At 44.4% G+C, this 20,383-nt stretch overlaps 1 protein-coding gene across 1 annotated transcript; it reads right to left on the bottom strand.

Annotated features, from left to right (window-relative positions):
* Positions 1–641: 641 nt before the first annotated feature.
* Positions 642–17,356, bottom strand: SELENOO (selenoprotein O). Its single transcript, XM_069801964.1, has 9 exons — positions 16,868–17,356; positions 14,810–15,013; positions 13,707–13,887; positions 9,727–9,857; positions 9,036–9,316; positions 8,531–8,681; positions 6,155–6,340; positions 4,926–5,082; positions 642–4,232 (listed from the first exon to the last, which is right to left on the bottom strand). Exons 1-9 carry the CDS (start codon positions 17,353–17,355, stop codon positions 4,038–4,040), a joined length of 1,974 nt encoding a protein of 657 aa, XP_069658065.1. The 5' UTR covers position 17,356; the 3' UTR covers positions 642–4,037.
* Between the last annotated feature and the right edge of the window lie 3,027 nt (positions 17,357–20,383).

Genomic DNA, 20,383 nt, shown 5'->3' with positions numbered 1-20,383 from the left:
GAGGCAGCCCTAAACACTGCAGAGCCAATTTACAGATGGCTAGATCCTGATACACTATTTCCTCATCTGCAACAGGGCCACATGCCAGGGCATCCACCTCATCTCATCCAACATGCTCTATACTAGATGTTTTCCCACTCTGAAGAGTCCCATTCTCTAAGATATCACTGAGATCTCTGGAAAAAAAAAAATCTGCACAAACTACTCAATCCAGTTTAAATAAACTTAACCAAAATGCATCTTCACTTACTACCCAAAGGCCTATTTCTGTGAGCAGAGTTTAAAATCACATCCTGTATCTGTTGACATCAGGTGGTGGGTTTTATTCTTCCTTACATCACTGGAATTAAAGAGGTATCAGCATAGGTCTTACAGCCAAGTAACTAAGAGGGAGGTTTCTCTTTGAAAAAGGTGAGGGTCCTTACCTTGCTCCAAGCATACTACCAGAATTGCTGGCAAAGCAGGAGACCGTACCTGTGATAATTCCTCAGAAAACACTGCAAAAAATACAAAGTAAGGTTTCTGTGATACGACCTGGCCATCTGATTTTAACACAGAGCAAATACTGCTAAAGAAATGAAGTCTGCGAACAGTATGGTTAACAGCAAAACTCTTTCAGGAAACAGGCATGAACAAGAATATTAAAATTGCATTTTTAATTTTTTTAATAAAAGAATCAAAGACATAGCACTTGTTTGGGAAAAACAACAACGAACAACCAACCAACCCCCCTCAAACCCCAACCCATAAAACATTCCAAAGTGAGAGCTGACAGTAAAACATTCAGGAATTGTAGATTTACAAGCTCATGAAGCAGTTATGGTGAAATCTTACAAAGTCATGAGAGGAGTCCCACTGCTATGTGAGACTACCCGGAGACATGTCTCCAACAGCCTCCTATTTCAGTTTTGTAATCTGGGTACCACTTGCTTTTATGCAAGAGTAGTTCAGGCTGTATAGCCACAGACTAAGTCTAATCAAGGTGTTTCCACAGAAAGCTGTTGATGTCAAGAGTCACGAATTCATTTTGAGCACAAGTTCATGGCTTTTAAACAAGGAGAATATTTGACCAATAAGAAACATTATTTATTTTCAGGTTTACCTACTGCAAATACAAGCTGTAAAAAAAATCAAGAAGCAATTTATGATTCAAGTATTTAGACTCCCAAATGTTACAAGGTGTATTCCCTTTTCTCTGAAGAACTGAGCTAAGAGATAAAGTTTTTACCTGGACAAAATTTGGTCTAACTGTCCGGAACAACCTCCTGCTTCCACACTGCTCCAGGAACAAGAACAGAAGAAACTCACTATCATCAGAGCTGGAACTACTACCCACCTTTTGAAATGAGAGTACTGAAGAGCACAAGCATTCCACTTGGCTTCTGACCATCACACTTCTTCAAATACAAAGCATCGATTTTATTGCATGCACTGAGAAACTGAGCAGTTGAATATCAGCGCAGTTAGACTATGTGAATACCCTCTTTAGTATTTCTTCTATCCGTTGGCAAACATATTGCATCTATTACAAATGTAACTTTACCGACTGGCACACCAAAGCAGCCACACCAAGGGTCTGCATTCATCATTTCAAGCTTTCTAGACCTCTTGCACTTGATCTGTATGTAAGCAAATAATGTATTTAGCAGGAACCACCACCACATTTTCATTCCTCACTGTTACATTCAATTTCCCTTTTTAAGGACAAAACTGCTAGCAAATTATTTCAAAGTATCTCTCTCTCTCCATGATTTTGGCATCATAGGTGCAAAATAATTTGTATCTTTATATGCAAAATAATTTGGTAGTTAATTCGAGTTCTCCTATGTCCAAACACATGGTTATAATACCATTCTCCTCCTTCATACCATTATTAGTAGAGATCTACTCAACCCCCCCAAATTTATATCAGAATGCCATTAAAATACTTGATCCCTTAGGTATGGTGTAAAATCATTACTTTTTAGATCATTCTGTTGTGCCAAAAGCTTGGGCAGGGTTCCTCCAAAACACTATTCCCCTCTGCCTCCCAAAATTCAGAAACAAAATCAGCACCGAGTTATGTTGATCAGCTTGGAGCAACTTCCCCCCCATTACTCCCTTCTGGACCAGACACACCATAAGAGACCACTGGTTCTGCAAATTTGTCAGGGGTATGTTTGAAGCATCTTTCAAACTGCCAGCACACTTCCCTTCCCCGGTGCAGTCCTTTTTACCCAGCATTGACCTTCTGTTGAAGTTTCCATTAAATGGTTTGGTTCCAGTACCCCCAAGTTCAGAGGAAGGGTAATCCCTGATGAAAGTCTCAAACTCCTACAAGAATGGATTATTTCTAGAAGACAACCAGCTGTACCGGCTAGCATTACTTGTTGTCCACTTCTTCAAGGTACTTCCTCTTTCAACGACACCATTCTTCCATGGACTAGGTAAATACACCTTCAAGTTTTTCCTTTTCTGCAAGGACTCCAAAACAACACAGAAAGTGCCACGTTTGTCAGAGATTCCAGTTTGTCACAAATCATTATTTGGCATCAGTTTCTCCAGGTCAAAGGCAAGACAGAATGAATGTTTACATTCAAAGCATCACCTATTTACTGTGGCAGCAAGGAAGACAAATTGATTATTAGTAGAGATTTATAAGCAGTAGCCCAACTGTTCTGGTATTTGATAGCTTGTATTTTGAGGAAGACTTAAAAGAGCACAATTCAACCTGAGCTAATACCAAGCTCACACAGGAGTGGAGGAAGAATTTACTAGAGTACACTTAAACTCACAGTGTAAGACGATGGTCTCTTTGGAAAAGAGAAACCTCTGCGTTAAACCAAACTTTTCCGAAGATTTCAGGCATCTGAACTAGTACTAGGGTCCTTTAGAAAGCAGTTCAGAAAGCTAAGTAATAACTACGGAACAGCTTTTTTTTTTTTGCTGATGTGGCAATAATGGCAACCAACTTTCCCCTGAAACCTCAACTGAAACACTATCAATAGTGCAAGTCAGCTCCCATGCTCCTCCTATATCCTCTATTATCTTCTACACAAGCTCAAACAGCATGTTCCTGAACGGCAACTTTCAGCATACAGATTCTCAAAGACCGTGGAAGCAAACTAAATGGTTCAAGACCAGAGTGGGAATGGAAGAATCCCACTGACCAGCGTGAACAAACAGGTACCCCACCTGCATGCTTCTCGTACAAGGACACTCTGCTAAGAGCACACAAATAAATAGACAATGAACCTGGACTTGAGTATTGGGATAGTTTAAGGTTCACACCAATCTGGCTAACTGACCTTGCCCCAGTCAATTGGCTTACAGACCACCCATGATTTTAGTAAATATTTACATGTGTTGTATGCAAACATACTGAACCTGAATAAACTTTACCACCAAGATTTTCAAGTGCAAATGTATATAGGCTCCCTTAATTCTGCTCTTAAAAAAAAAAAAATCAATTGCTTGCCCCAAACCCTAGCCTGCACAAATTCTCTGAAAATAGATAATGATTAAATATCAATCTGAAGGTTCACAAGAAATGAACTACTTAATTAAATGAAACATAGCTTCAAACAAGCAACACTGAATCTGTTCCTCCATTAAAGAGGACTAAAAGTCCCTGCATAAAGAAAGCAGTAAATAAATGTTAGAAGTACTATTAGTTAAGACATCAGACAAAAACAGATCAGATTCCCGACTTGCTATTTTTGTCTTCACATAATAACAACTCCATTTGGATGTTCAAAATTCAGCCTGCCTCAACATAAAATATTGCTTTCTACCTGCAGTGTGGTATAAATAAAGACAAGACTTTCAGTCTCAAAACATGTAAATTACTGATGTATATGGACTGTCAACTGTCATGGGTTTGTTCCAATGATCCATGATTGCTTCAAATTAAGCACAGCTGAAGACTGTTACAGATGCATCCAAATGTAGGGTTGTTTCAATAACTTAATAGCACTTCGATGTTTGCCTTGCTGAATTCTTCGCTGCTGAAGGAGGATCAGAGTCTTCAGTTTACAGCAAAAAACAAAACAAGGCAGTTATGAAGATCATGTAACGCAGAGCTCTGAAGCCCACAGTGGAGGTTTACTGCAATATGGTAGTCTGCTTCTGGTCTCCTGAGCACAAGCAGCTGCTGTAGCAGTTGCTCCCTCTTCTTCTGCATCTTCTTTTACCTCCCTGAGACCTTCTGCTTCTTGGAATGGATTCTCCAAGAGTTTCAGTACATTTCTTACCTACAGAGAAAACATAGCATAATCATGTGAATTTAGAAAGTAAAGGCAAAATGATGTAGAGAAGAACCTCACACCAAATAATGATCGAGTATATTTTATTTAATACACGAACTGCAGAGAAACCAAGTATTAAATATATGAACAATATGCATATCAAATAAGCTGAAAACTGTAAAATCATAACTGGCCGAGTTTGTATCTGTATGGAACTCAAGCTCAAATAACTTGAAATGCAAGTATAAAATACAAGTTCTTATGCCATTTCTCGAAATAAATTAATTTTCCCATATTCTGCATGTAAAAATCTACATGCTGAACTCCACAGGTAAGAGCTATTAAGTTTTAAAAGACAACACTTAGCACAGCAAGGAACAAGTATGAAATAATCCCCAACTGCCTCCCAAGGTGAACACCACTCTGAAGACAGTAAAAGCAGGGTTAAGTGTCTTGTCCTGGGATCAGCCTACAAAAGCTGATGAAGTTCAGATTGAGGTTTTCCATTCCTTTCTTTGTTCTGCAGTCATTAAAATTACAGCTCCCTCAAAAACGATACAGACCTTCTGTACAGTAAATTCCCAGCCCCCTTACTGCCTGAGATGCCAGAGTGAATCTCTCCTAGCATAATGTCAGTTATCAACAGCACCACTACACATCCACGCAAACCTAGAGAGATATTAAGTAGTAATAGCATACCTCTGAGAAATCCCCATTTTCAGCTGCTTCTATGGCATTCTGGGCAATATAATTTCTCAAGATATATTTTGGATTGTTTGAATTCATAACCTTCACACGGTCAGTGTTCCAGGCATCAGCATCACTAACACTTTCTATTTCTTTTTGCAAACGGACTCTGAAATTAAGCAAGTGAAAACAACTGGTTTGGATCAAGAATCACATGTAAGAGCTGACATGTCTCCTTGCCTTGAGATCCTTAGTTCACAGTTCTTAATAAATACCACATCACCTATAATCCTCTCAGTTTATAAAATACAGCACAACAAAATACAAAACGCCACTTCATTTAAAAGCAGCATTACAGACCGTCAGCAGGTCCTCACAAGGCTCAAGGAAGTGGCACACCTTGCATATTCTCGGAGAAGTCAGACTGAGACACCAGTGCACGGCCTGTCCTGCATTGCTCTGCAAAACCCATCACATTCAGATCTTGTCTTTTAAGTATTTCTACACTTGTTTATTGGCTAAAGCGTTTGATGGTCTGAGAAAAGTAAAGGGATGCAATACAGCTGAGGCAGTTTGATCTACCTTTTAGCAGAAACACCTGCTAAAACTCTCAGCCCCACTGGAGAACAAGATCACAGGCAGCCATGTGAGGAAAGGAGTCCTGTCTAATCCACACAGCAGAAACAACTAATGCTCTGCTAAGGGGTTTTCTTTATAAAAAAATCTCCTGCTAACACTAAGTTTTTAGGTTTTTAATTTATGCCTATTAGAATAGTCTGGACATTTTTTTCCTGGCCGTGATTTCTTTTACAGTTAGTCTTTGATTAAGAATACTTCTACTTGCTTTCTGTATTAATACATAGATTTTTCTTTCAGAAAAAAAAATTTAAAAGGATAAAATAGTAGTTACTGAGCACTTAAAAGCTCACAACTGAAATTAGGCTCTGCTAGAATCCACATCAACATTCTTGAAGCACTTTTAATACTAGATTTGATGCTAGGTGATTTCTATACCCCCACGCCTCCCCCAAATCTAGTAAACAAAATACAAAGATGCCCTTGAACTTTCACAGCAACAGAGATGCTGATCTTGGCAGTAGTTAATATTCTGAGTTGCATGCCCCCCACGTCCCTCCCAGTCTATATACTTTGAGACAGGGTTTTTTTCGTGAGACAGGCACATTGTTCTCAAATAAAATGCAGAAATAAAATACACAGCTATGAATACTGAGAAACCTTACCTGTATTTCTCCAGCCATTCTTTCCAGTGTCTCTTATTTCTGCTGAGTAAATCAGCTGCTGTTAACTGCTGCAGTTTAGAGAATTGTTCAATGCGTTCTAATTCTTTATTTATATTAGCTTTTGTTCCAATTAATGCAAACAGCTGAGGATTAGACTGAGCCAACATTAGCATCATTGACAGTTGTCTGGGAACAAAAGGAACAAACACATTAAAGTTGAGCTGCCTGTCAAGAACCATCTTTTTGCAACCATAAAGTAGATATGAAAACATTCACAATAACCTATGATTTCACTAGAGAGGTTAAATAACAGTAATTCATAATTAACAGAACAATTTTTTATTATAAGTTATGCTAATTTTACTGTTCCTTCCCCCTTATTCAGTGCATTTATTCAAATTCCTGTGGTACATACAGTGCAGACAGTAGATTTTCAGAATTAACAGTTGGGTTTAGATGTACAATTCTCATCAAAATACCCTGGGAACTTTGAAAGGAATTTGAAATAAGGAGTTCGATCTTACTTACGTATCAAGATAATACAGAATCCATAGTTTGGGGTTTTTTTTTTAGTTTCTTTTCCTAACTTTAATACTGTAACAGCATGCAGAATAAGGATCTAACACTACTAATCTTACCAGTACTAATAAAAACCTGAATGATATGGGGAAAGATACCTCACTTAGGTCACATGAGACAACAGTTTGCTTATTTAAATTTTTTTAGTTAGCCAGTCTGAATCGAAGAACGAGAACTGCTTTGCTCTAATAAATACCTAGCAGTATCCCAGCTGTTTTGCTGTGAGTTTGACTAGGGTTGTATCTTTTTACATTTGACTGTGTTAGCTGGTGTTGTACAGTAGCTTCACCTTATTTTTCAATACTGTGTTAGCTAACTTTTATTTTTCCTGCATTAATAACTGCAGTACAGCATAAAGTAAAATAAAAAACCAAAGAGTGTAAGTTGCAGTTTATCAAAATAAACTAAGTATTTTCATTTCCTTCTATGAATGCATTTATGAACAAAGGAGAAAAGAAACATTATTCCCTGTCCTCAAAACAGACAACTCTTTATATCAGATTTTCCTACTTTTAGTAAGCAGAGATAACCTAGGTGCTTTGATTTATGAGTTTATATAAAGTACTATCCAAATCTGATTCATGCATCTGGCATGCCCACCTGTATAATATCCAAGTGCTGTGATAAAAAAAAAATCAGTTATGCACTTACTTTAACACAGTACTATTCCCCTCCAAAGCTTTATATCCATATCATGATTTATAGCTACTTTTCACATTCCTCCAAGACTGAATGCAGTGTTTAAAAAAAATTCTCATCTCTATCACACGAGTTATCTTCATATTGCATGATATCTGCCTACAATTTCAAAGTAGCTGAAATCTCAACCAATTAAATAAGCACTATCCACCACCTTAATTTCTTTGCCTTTCATTTTAGTGTATCATCACAAAAACTTAAATAACCAGTAATACCTCCAAAATGATAAAAGGCTACAGCCAACCATCTTGGCATAACACCAAACTTGTATGAACAAGTTTCACACCAGACCATTTTCTTAACTCCCTACCTTCTGCAAATTGTGAACTGTGACATCAACACACAGAAAAAGCTGAAGAATTTGGTAAGTTAGTTATCTTCACGGAACACTTATTAAACCGAGAGAGGGGAAAAAACGTATCCAAAATACCCCCACTTAAATTTTTTTTCCCCCCATCTGGGAAAATGCTAGGAAAAAAAGTGACAAATTAATGGATCACACTCATTCCGTTTTCCACCGCTCCAAAAAGCAAAAAACTGCTGCAGTCACTGTTGTAAGCAGCAGTTGAACAAAACTTACTATTTTTCCGCGCCCAGAGTAGCTGGACTGGAGAACATGGCCCATCAAATGGGACATGGACAGCACCACAGTTTTCAGAGCCTGAAGTGTCCATTTAGGTTATACTTAGCCTAGAACATTGGTGGCTGAAACTCATTATTTGCAGACAGTACATTGGCAGAACACAGTAGCATTACTGTTCAAATCCATTTCTTCTATAAAATATTTCTGTATCACTTCACTATCTGGCACTCTCACAGCCTTAGTCAGCAGAGACAGGGGAGAGAAAAAAAAAAAAGAACCAAACAAAAGCTCAGACAGCTTTAGCCCAAGAGCCAACTGCTGCAAGTCACTGCTGAGCATTCACCAGTCACAAAATACACAAGAAATTCCACTGCTGTAGATCATGATGCATCTACTTAACAGTGAGATTTCCAAATTTAAAATTAGTCAAATATTACACAGCATGCAGAGTTCATTATGGTTATAGTGAAACTAAAAGCACAGGCCAAAAGCATTTAAGTAAAGAAGAGCATTACCTTGGATCCATCTGCGGTTTGAAAGCAACTTTCAGTTCTTCCACAGAAGCACACTGACTTGTAAGCTCATCTAAGAAATCCTCCAATTTTGATGGATCGGAGTCTACTGAGAATGAACTCAATAAGTAGAAAATATTTGTGAAGTCTCCACCTGAAAAAGTGAAATCTATGAGTAATGCAACCAATAAATCAGCAGGAAAACAAGTCCCATACCTCCTTCCTAACTCCCCCCCCCCAGCAGTATACAGGTCACCACTCTAAAGAGGCAAATAAACTGCTCCCTCAGCGAGGGTGCCGATGTGAGATAGGGGAGTCCTGTATAAGGCAACAACTGCCCCACAGTTCACAAGAAAATAATTATTTTTCAGTCTTTTGTTCTTCTCTCAGATGACAATGTAGTTACGCAAGGCTGCTTTCTTGTAAGGTCAAGATATAAACTACATTTCGGGTTGATTATAGATACTGATGGGCTATTAAGTAATAACCTTCTGTGGTCTTCACCAACCTGTGAGATGCATAGTTTCGAGGAGTTCAGACATCAGCTTACTATCTTCTTCTAATTCCAGCTGGATTAGGCCTAGTTTCTTCCTCATCTTCTGCAAATAATGTTTCTCAAATTCTGCATCATATTCCTCTTCTAGGATGAGTTCACTTATTTCCAAGGGCAGCTCTGGAACTAGAGCTTCAGCAAGCTTCCCCAGGTTCCACTTGCAAATCTCTGGCTGCTTGTTATAAGCATAGCGCCCTGTATTATCAGAACCATTGCAAATGTGCTCAGGGTCATATCTACAAATGAAGAAATAGTTAGCATTCTTCCAGTTATCTGGACACCAGTACTGTGAGAAGTATTATTTTTTCCCATTTAAGTCTCCTCTAGAAAACTAAAAAATTCAAAAGGGAACACTCCTTCTGGATTCTTTTCCCAAAGTTACCTCATTACGTAGTTTCCTGCCCTCTCCAACACTGAGAAACCCCAAAGGCTACAAGAACAGTCTAACAGTTAGAGATGTTGTGAATACAGTTAAAAAGAAGCTGAAAAGAAGAATTACAGGACAACTAGAACTAACAATCTACTTTGCCATAAAGAGAGTTCATAAATCTACTTTAGAGTTAAAATATTAAAACAATCGTGAACATCAGGATTGTTCTCCATAGCAAATACATACGCACATTTCAAATAATGATGCCACACTGACCTGTCCATAAATCCAAAAGGGCCGTAGTCAATGGTTAGTCCAACTATGCTCATATTATCTGTATTCAGCACACCATGACAAAACCCAACACACTGCCATTCAGCAACCAATCTCGCTGTCCGTTTTGTTATCTGAAAGAGAAATTTTTTTTTTTCTTTCTTTTTCAACACAATGTATTTCCAATACATTCATGTATTTCCCAGCATTTCCTAGTCTGAACTGATGTTTCTACAGCTCCGATGGAAGCAGATTCTGGCAGTATGCCATACACACAAAGATCTTGAAGGACAGCTTGCCTCTCTCTTCCTGTTAGTAACTGCCCCGTTTCTTGCCCTGCCCTGTTTGCCTCCTCCTCCTTCCTTCCGTGCTTGACTTGCAAGTCAACTGGACAGCTTTAAAACATACTGGAGGGAGGCAGAGGGCTGAAATAAGGTAAACTGTTTGACACCAGACTTGCGTGCTATTCTAGTTATTATACAAATATATTCTTTTGTTTACTACTAGTTTTAAAGACCCTTTAACTACAGGCAGGAGAAAACATAAGCGAAGTCTAAGGAATAAAATTAACTATATGCAACAAAGCCCAATGTTAAGTTAGTCTTTTGGTTTAATGGGTATATAGGAGTGATTTACAGGAAGGTTAAGTGGTTTACACAAAAAAATTATTCCCTGCTAACGAGTTTTACCACTGACAAGCACTTCCCTCAGTTTGCTGAGAGTGGAAAAAAGCTACAAGGTTAAGTAAACATCTTCCAAGAATGACAATTTTATTTAAATGCTTAATTTAAATTCTTCAAGAATTCTTAATTCTTCACTGAATCCATGCTCCACCAGAGTTTTTCCATTACTTAACTAAGAGTTATTGTTATAGAATCCTTGACTGCAGTCACTGCATGTGCCCCATTCTTCAAATAAATACTGCAGTATTTTAAGGTAGTTCCAGTTATTTAATTAAATTAGCCCACCTGTCAATTACCACTAGATATGCCCTATGGAATCTAAAATTCAGGAAGCTAACCTGGCTTTTAAATAAGCCTAAGTATATCTAAATACTTTACTGAATTGCTGCAAGTAAAAATTTTATGTAGCCATTAGCTAAAACTTTTAAACCAAACTACTTTCATAGCTAAAAATCACTCATCTTCCCAATGTACAGAAATTTTAAGCAACTATTCTCTCCAGGCAGCAGTGCAAGTGTATTTTATTAAGGTTTAAAAACCAATCTAGTTAATAGAGAAATGTTAGTTTTATGCCTCTGTCTTCAAACCCAGAATTTTTCCATTTTCCATTTTTTAAACATGTGCAGTCAGGTAAGGAAAAAAAATTAGAAAAATCTTGCCCTGGGATAATCTGACAGGTAGTAAAACCCACAAATGATGCCTGGAACAGAAGCTTCTGGTTCACCTTGAAATCCCATGTTTCTACTTTGTTTTTTTTTTCCTACTCTTTACAGTATTCTCATATTAGGTACTTTACCTATTTCCCCCCCACTTCACGGGGCAGTCAGCAGCCAGGTACATGTGTCCAAAACTGATTACTGGCATGCCATAAACCAGTAAGGGAGACACACCCTGTACAATGCCTCTGTGCCAGGAAGATGGTAAAACTTAAAAATAAAAAAAATCCTGGCCACCAGAGTTAGGATGAAAGCACTCCAGCAGTAAGACAATTCATGACTGCTGGATGTTTTTGTATGAATGCATCACGCATTGTCAGTGTTCTGGTAAAAAAGAAATCCTGCTGATGAGGAACACCTGAAAGCAATTAAAGCTTGGGCACCACTCAAAGATGGGTACATTGATTAGAAAGAGACAGCTTTGCACTCACTTTGACCTTTATTATTTTTGATCACATTTTTCTACTGTTAGCCATACTAGAAAACAAGTATGGTGTATATATAAATAACAGCACCATCTCAAGGACATGCTCATTTAAATAACACCTACAAATTATTTGAGCAGTACAGATAATGGTGTTTGCTTTCTAGACAGCGCTGTCAAATGCAATCACTTGTACTTTTTCCCTGTTTCTTCCACAGTGCAAAAAGAGAGATAAAGCATGTTAAGAGTTGAGCTGACAGCACTTCCCCGCTATTAAAAAAGATGGGACATGTTTGTCAAATTAGGTAAGGGACTGGGGTGCTTTTCAGGTGGAGAAAGATATGGGAAGTCTGCACTAAGGTGGAGAGAAAACATGAAGAGGCAACACCAGCACAGGCACGGAGCGCAGACAGGCACAAGCAGGAGGAGTACAACAAACAAAAATGGCAACAGGGGCAATAAGGAAAGGATGCGAGTACTGGGGGGAGGAAACCAGCAGTAACTGGGCCAGGAAAAACAGCCAAAAGCAGAAGGAGGTAGGACTGGGCACACACACACGTCCACAAAAATCCCCAAGTCCCATGACTTTTCTGCCATCAGAAAGTAAACATGCCATCAACTACAGAGCTGGACATGCGCACAGCAGGTGACAAGCCACAGTTCTCCTCATCAACTCCAATCCTTCAAATGCAAAAGGCCTGTCCAGAGAAGTCAAACTCTTCGGCACCCAGTGGTGGACCAAGCCACAGCTTGCTTTTGAAGAACTAATGCAAGTATGCACAGGTTGTGTTAGAGTAAAAGAACAGACAACAACAAAAAAACCCCAAAACCAACCAACCAAAAAAAACCCAAAACAACCCCAAAACCCCCACAAATTCAAACCCCACAAAACCTGGAGAATGTCAGACCTTAAGCCTGCCTTTTGACCTCTTATTGGTCTGTTATGAACATGCGTCATGTTGCAGCCATTCTCTCAGTCCCTACCAGATCAGTTCAGATTTCAAAGCACCACAACTTCTTTTACGTAGACTAGTCAACTGTACTAGACTGTGGTATATTTTTAATTATTCTGTTTACTGGCTAGTTATAACTTCTTACTTGGGTTGTAACATTATTTGAACTTCAGGTGATCCAAACAGTAGCCTTTATTATAGCTCTCCAGTACTTTCAAATTGGAACCCTTCTGCAAGGGTAGCATTACTATCTACTAATCACTAAAACACAGAGAAGCACCTTATTCCCTTACCCCAAATTCTTTCTTTGCTCACTGAGACAAAGGAATATAGTAATAGAAATTCAGTGTCAAGAATAGCAATACAATATCAACAGTGAGGCAAAAGGTATATTCAGGAGATAAAGTGCAGATACCAATTAATTTAGCTATGTTTTACTTTGAAGACAAATATAGTAATTCTAGATTTACTGATGTTATAGTTCTGATTTTTATGTTTAGGTTTTTTTTCTGATTTTTTTTTTAATAGATCTCCAGTAATTGTTAAGGTCTAAATTTATACAGTAATTGAAAATGGGTCTCTCAGAAGTCACCCAGCCTCTCCTCTGGGCCACTGCAAAATGACCCAATACTATGCCACATCTAAGACATATTTATCTCACCTGATCTTACCGTTCCCAAAGGTGGAGGTTTTGCAACTTCCTCAGGCAAGCCCTTCCAGGGCTTGACTGCCTTTAAACATTTCAATTCTAAAGCCTGAAGTTAAAAGTGATTTGCAGTCAACATTCCTGTTTGTAATTTGGAAAATGAGAGACAGAAAGTGACTTAATGTTCTCAGCATTTTGCAAGACGATGCCTTGCAAGGGGTTGTAAGTACCATCAACTCATCATCTGACAGTCAGGGCCAGAATTCCCCCTCATAGTGCAAGACACTCTCAGCAAAAGGAGACAAGTCTTGGGAAGCTCTCCCAGAGCAGAAAAATCATGATTTGTTATTAAGAAGGTTAAACTGCTTTCACTGATTTGATCGATATCAACATTGCTTTCATCGATAAGCAGTTCTATCAGGAGCACTTTCTTCAAAGAAAAGAACAGCTCAGGCAATCGGATGATACAAGGTTTTAACTGACTACAGTGATCTGTGCTTGCAGATGAAGTTCCTGAAGATGACTGCTATGGATTTATGAAGAGAACCTGATCTTTCTTACCTCTTTGAAGAAAGCAGCATTCCTCTGAATACTGTTGTCTGAATAAGCCTCCTGGATTTCTGGATAGAAAGTGCTGATCACATAATCAAGCATCTGTATTCGAATATCATTTCGGTTAACACTGGGACCCTTGCGTCCTGTGTATTCATCAGCAGGTTTAAAAATTTCGAAAGAACCAAATCTGTTTTAAAACAATGCAAACATGTTTTAGTATTATCTGATACTATTAACTTCATTTGATATTACATGTAGTAAAAACATTAACTGTTGTTGCAATAACACCACATCATCTCTTTGAGTTTAACACCAATCCTTCAACTGACTGAGAGAAAAGACCCGCAAGACTCCTACACTGAACGTAGCGAGGCTCAGTGACTCAACGCAAGGAAGCGCATACATCCACGTGTAACTACACTGACAGATCAAGACCCCAGCCAGTACTGAAGACCAGCTTGTTAAAGCTTCTTACAACCACTTCTATAGAAAAATTCTTGTCCTCACTAAACATACAGGAACAGGACTTATTTAAAATACTAGACTGTACATCAAGCATGTAAGATTTTTCCACATGTAAATATATACGTGCACACAGGCATGCACACATATATACACATGCATGCACATATTCTTTATGCTTCACCTTCCTCTAATATTCTGTTACCTTACAATAAGCCATGCAACTTCCTGCAACTCCTAACGTTTTGTGTCAGAGCAGGAACCTCGTACAGTTCTCAGGCAGGGAAAGTATACCCAAGTGTACTACATCAGCACTACTCTGAAATTAAGGGTAGAGCTATAATCCACCACTACTGCCAATATGAAAAAAAGCATGTATTCTGTGCAGGCATAAACATGAAAAATCTCTTCTGAGGTCTGCAGAACTGAGTTCTTCTTTCTACCAGGTTAGCATCCTTAGTGTTTATCTGTCCGTGTGCAAAAACACCAGCTCATCCCACCTGCTGGACAAGAAGAGCAGCTTCCTACAGTCCGACAAAAGAGTTCCAAGCCTCCAGAACAAGAAACATGCAAATGGTGCCATTAGGAAAATACACTTAAAATTGTGCTTTAAAAGAGTAAAAGAACCCAACAAAATAGGCTTCTACCTTATAAACGTAGAAGCTATTCTCAGAACAACTGTACACCTTTCACTTTTTGGATTCCCATCATAAAATACATCACGGACGACTTTCGAGTCGGATGTCACACACGTTCCGGCCCTCGTTGTTGGTATTCCTAGGTGAAACATAGCCTCACTGCACAGGAACTCCCGTATGCTTGACCGCAGGACTTTTCGACCATCAGCTTGTCTGCAACAAGAAGACACGGACAGTTTTCAGACTATAAAGGCAGGAACTCCTGTCTCCCCCATGGCAGTGGAGAAACAAAAGCCTAGAAGTGACATGCTCTGTCCACAGTTGCACAACTAAGTAGTGGGAGATCTGAGAACAAAAGCTGGACCTTCCAACTTCTGTTAAAGTTCAATCAGGTGGACACAACACACTTGCAATGAAGACCACACATAGCAGAAGAAAATAAACCTTCCAGTTACACATATCCCTTCTAATCATTAACTCTGTTGTTTTTACTGACGCAATAGAGTCTTTCAAAAAATTAAAAAATTTAGGACAAGTTTAGCTATTTTATTACATAATAAGTCACTGGTTTCCTCTTAATAAAATGGCTACGGTTATGCCTCTTGAAAAATAGTATTATTTTGGAACTTACTGGGTAAATAATCTACAAATGGGTGCTAAATATGGGCACGAATGGCAGTTGCATTAAAAAAATCCTGAACGGACGTCAAATAGCAAACTAGCTCATTTAATAGATATCAAGTAAACGGAACATGCGCAGGTGGTTCTCAGCCCACATTCCCAGCACTTCAGAAGCCACAGGCAAGCAGGATTGCTGCCCAGCGCAGACCTGCAATGCTACCACCGTATCTGGGATTTTCACTGTGACTTCCTTAACCTTCACAGACCTGAAGAAGGCCTTCGGAGCACCACACGTATGAAACTAAGGTGTTAGCCAGCCTGTGCACAGCTGGAACAGAAAATACAGGAAATGCAAGTGGGGAAAATGACCTGAAGATGTAAAGCAGCGCAGGCTAAACTGACTAGTGAAGATACCCATCCCTTGCAGGGGTTTGGTCAGTATGCCATTTTGGGGGCTTTTCCACCACTCCCTCCCACAGCTGGGAAGGATGGAGGAAAGGCACTGCTGGCAGCAGGCAGAGGGACCAGGAGCACAAACAGAGCAAACACCCGCATTTCAGATACCATTTGCGCAGGCCAGAGGACAACACGGCAGCAAGCAGCCAGGTGGCCATGACACACTGCCGTCCCCTCTTTCCTCACGGTCTGCGTCCTCCTAAAGGGGGAAAAACCTCAGGGGAGGCTAACCAGGGACAGGAGTAACGGTCTGCGTCCCCCTAAAGGGGGAAAAACCTCAGGGGAGGCTAACCAGGGACAGGAGTAACGGTCTGCGTCCCCCTAAAGGGGGAAAAACCTCAGGGGAGGCTAACCAGGGACAGGAGTAACGGTCTGCGTCCCCCTAAAGGGGAAAAAACCTCAGGGGAGGCTAACCAGGGACAGGAGTAACGGTCTGCGTCCTCCTAAAGGGGGAAAAACCTCAGGGGAGGCTAACCAGGGACAGAAGTAACGGTCTGTGTCCTCCTAAAGGGGGAAAAACCTCAGAGCAGGCTACCAAGGGACAGAAGTAACGGTCTGCGTCCCCCTGAAGGGGGAAAAACCGCAGGGGAGGCTAACCAGGGACAGGAGTAACGCAGCGCCTGAAGGAGATGCAGTTAGTCTTATTCTCCAGAGGAAAACTCCGCCGCCTTCCGCTCCGGCATTTAAGCATTACACTTGGTGCAGGGGAGACAGAAAACACCCCAACCGCGAGGGCTTCAGACGCGACCTCTGCCTCGGGGGACGGTCCCCGGCACAAAACCAGCTGGAAAAGCACCCCGCTAACGCGATCAGCGGGCAGGGAAGCCCGCGCCCGTCCCCGTCCCCGCTCTCCCCCGCGCAGCCGGCCCGCCGCGCAGGGGGGGGGCTCGGCGCGGGGGCAGCGGGCCGCCGCTCCTCCAAAACGGAGCTTCGCCGGGCCGTTCCGCCACCGCCGGCCCCGGGCCGGGCCGCCCCGCGGGGGGGCCTTACCGGGAGAAGGGGGTGAGGCCGGCGCCCTTGAGCTGGATCTCCCAGCGCTCGCCCCGCGGGCCCAGCACCTCGCCCAGGTACATGGCGGCCCCGTCGCCCAGCTGCCCCGCGAAGCTGCCGAACTGGTGGCCGCAGTAGCAGTGCGCCGCCGGCTCCGAGCCCGCCAGCAGCCGGTTGCCGCTGAAGTAGAGCGCCGCCTCGGCCTCCGCCGCCTCACGGTCGGCCGCGGGCGCCTCCAGACCCAGCAGCGCCAGCGCCGGCAGCGACATGGCCACCAGCCGCGGGTTCCGCAGCGGGCTGGGCCGCACCCGGCAGAAGCAGGCGCCGGGCACGGCCCGCGGCCCGCCGTCCTCCGAGGCGTCCACCGGCAGCGAGCGCAGCGCCAGGTTGTCGAAGCGCAGCGCGCCCAGCCAGCCCCCGCCGCCTGCCTGCGCGCCGCCCTCGGGGCCGCCCGGCCGCGCCGGGAGAGCGGCGGGCTGCTGCTGCATGGCGGCGGGCTGCTGCTGCTGCATGGCGGCGCCCCGGCAGCCGGCCCGGCCCGCGCCCGGCCCCACCGGCGCCAGCAGCCGAGCGAAGCGGCGGCCGCTGCGCAGCGCCGCGGCCATGCGCCTGCCTGCGGGGCGAGGGGCGGGGCGACGGCGACGGGGAGCCCCGCCCACCAGCCGGCGAGGGGCGGGGCCGTAGCGCAGCCGGGCGGGCGGTCCCGGGCGGGCGGTCCCGGGCGGGCGGTCCCGGGCGGGCGGTCCCGGGCGGGCGGTCCCGGGCGGCGGGGCGCCGGCAGCGGGGCGGGGCAGGTATAAAGGCTGGCCCCGCGGTGGGGGCGGCCCCAGCCCGCCCGGAGGCCGGAGGCGCCGTGAGGGACGGCCGGCTGGAGCCGCCAGCAGGTCGCGGGGGGGCGGCGGTGTGCGGGCGCGTGCCGCTCTGGCGGTGCCCTGGCGTGGTGTCAGTCAGTCAGTCAGTCAGCGGACGGTCCGTTTGCCCCGGCTGCGCCCCGGGGGCGGGGAGGGAGAGCGCCGGGGGCGGCGGCACGCGTGGGCTTGCCCGAGGCTGCCCCGGCTCGGCGCTGGCCGGCGTTAAGATGTCCTGGCTGACGAGGGGCGGGAAGTCAAAGGAGAAAGAGGAGCCGGAAAGCTCCCCGGGCCGGGAGGAGAGGGGTCTGCTGGTACAGGCCATGCTGGAGCACGGGGCAGACCCGTGGGACCGCAAGGTCGCGGGGCAGGAGCCCTCCCTGAAAGCCGCGGAGAGGCGCTGGCAGAACTACGTGTCCGCCTTCCACCCCAAGGGGGAGAAGAAGTGCTCGGCCCTGCAGTGGCTGTTGTTCGACCTGGCCCGGGCCTTGCAGGCGGCGGTGGAGGAGAAGGAGCGGCGCATCGGGGACCTGCAAAACGATCTGCAGGTGGCTCGCAAGGAGATCCTGGCCCTGCGGTGCGACAGCTCGCGGCTGAGCGCGCAGGCCGAGCAGCTGCCCGAGCTGAGGGAAGAGCTGAGGGCCGAGGCGGCCGAGAACGCCCGGCTGAGAAGGAAGGTGCAGTGCCTGGCTACCCTGCTGTCGCTGGGGAAGGGCTTGGATGGGAGGAAGGTGGCGGCTCTCAGTAAGGCAGACTGGGACCCAGAGGTGCGGGACGGGGACGGCTGGGGTTTGGAGGCGCGGGAAGAGTCGCCGGCGCAAGGAGCGGATGCGGCGGGTGGGGGGAAGGCAAAGCCGGTGGAGGGAGATGGGGGCCAGGAAGCGGGGGATACGTCCAGGAAAGAGAAGGTGTGGAGGAAGCGAAGGGAAGGATGGCCCGTGTGGGTAAACCGAATGTGGAGCTTGGAGCAGCGCACTCCCTTCTCGCACGAGGAGGCGAAGCGGGTGGTGACCGCCATCGGGCTGCCGTGGCCCAAAGTAGGGGCGATTATCAGAGCCCTGCCTGCCGATGAGATGTCGGGGGGGGAGATCTTGCGGCTGGTGATCAGAAATTTGGGAGAGTACGAGCCTCTCAAAGATAACACGGAGGGGGCGCCCTGGAGAGACGTCCAGGAGGCGTCAGCCTACGTGTGCGGGAATGTCTTACTCCGGGCGTTAAAGCGAAGGGAGGAACCGGTGACCCCCGACTTTGACATCTTTGGGGTGAACGTGGAGCAGGGGGACGTGGGGGTGCTGGCCTGCCGTGCTCCCAAGCTGCACAAGGGGTTTTTCATCAGCCTGGGGTCTACTTTAATTGGCCGCCCCCTCAGTGAGTGCATGGCTACCTTGGAGAACATGGGGACCCTGATGGGAGCTGAGGGGAAAGGGATGGCGAAGAAGGACAGGGTGGGGGCAGAGGGGAGGAAATACATTCCTAGAGGGACAATTTGGAAATATTTAATAAGCCAGGGGGTGAATGAAGGAGAGCTAGATAGTCAGCCCACAGGAGTTTTACTTGCCAAAATGAAGGAAATCCTTCAGGAAAAGGGGATTAAGCAAGAGGAGATTTGGGAAAAACTGAAGCAGATGAATCCACCAGCTCCTCCCCCTATCCCAAAGAGAAAGCTAGACCCACCCTTAGGGGACCCTAAAGATTAGGAGTCCCAACCCCTGGTGTCAGTGGGATTAACCTCCACCACGCTGACCTGGTGTGCAGGGAAAAGGGGCTGCGTGGAGGTACAACATCTGTTGAAGGGGGGAGTGAGAAGTTACTTTCTTAATTGCTATGGGATCGGAGATGTTATTAGATTATCAGGGTCCTCCACTCCTTGCTGAATCTGTCTGGATATTGGGAGTGGGAAGGGGGGAAAAAGGAGGGGAAAAAGAGTAGAAGCCCAGTTGTGGGTAAGGGAGGATAAACTGGATGGGTGGATAATTCTGGTAAAAGGGGGGGGCAAACATTTTAGGAATGACTTTCCTGTCTCAGTTCAAGGTAGATCTGTCCAAGGGAAAACAGTATTGTGCTGCTGGCTCAAAGTGAAGCAATTGCAGGAGTCCCCACGTTGGTGAAGTGCCAGTCTAAAAGTAAAACAGAAACAAGGGTAGTAAATGAAGAGTATAAGGTGGTTCTAGCCGGAGACCCCCTCTTCCTGTCCCAGTACCCGTACAGTACTGAAGCACAGAAGGGTCATGAGGAGGCTCAGGGGGTGCAACGAAGGCTGAATAGATTGGGATTTAAAAATCCCTATTTTCACAATTTCTGTGGAAGCCCAGCAGTATGGAGCATGTGGATGGTGGAAACCCCTTGCAACCTTAGGGGCTGGACTAGATGATCTTTAAGGTCCCTTCCAACCCAAACCATTCTGTGAACTGGAAATCCATGTTGAGTTACGCCTTTGACCCCTGGGAGTGGGCGCCACTTGAACAGCGGCAAATTGATTCCGTGGGCCCCTTGAAGAGGTTGAAGGAGGGTTTGTATTGGTTTGTGTTTGTTGCCATTGGTAGAACAGCAAAATGGACAGAGGCAGCGGCAGTGTGTGAGGGTACTGCTAACGCTGAGGTTTGGTCGTTATGTGAAGCATTGAAGGGATGTAGTCCTCCAATCTTAACGGATTCAGATAAAGGAAGCC

Source organism: Haliaeetus albicilla, chromosome 14 (genome assembly GCF_947461875.1).
Source record: "Haliaeetus albicilla chromosome 14, bHalAlb1.1, whole genome shotgun sequence".
Classification (NCBI taxonomy): Eukaryota; Metazoa; Chordata; class Aves; order Accipitriformes; family Accipitridae; genus Haliaeetus; species Haliaeetus albicilla.
This window is presented reverse-complemented; position numbering and strand designations above follow the sequence as displayed.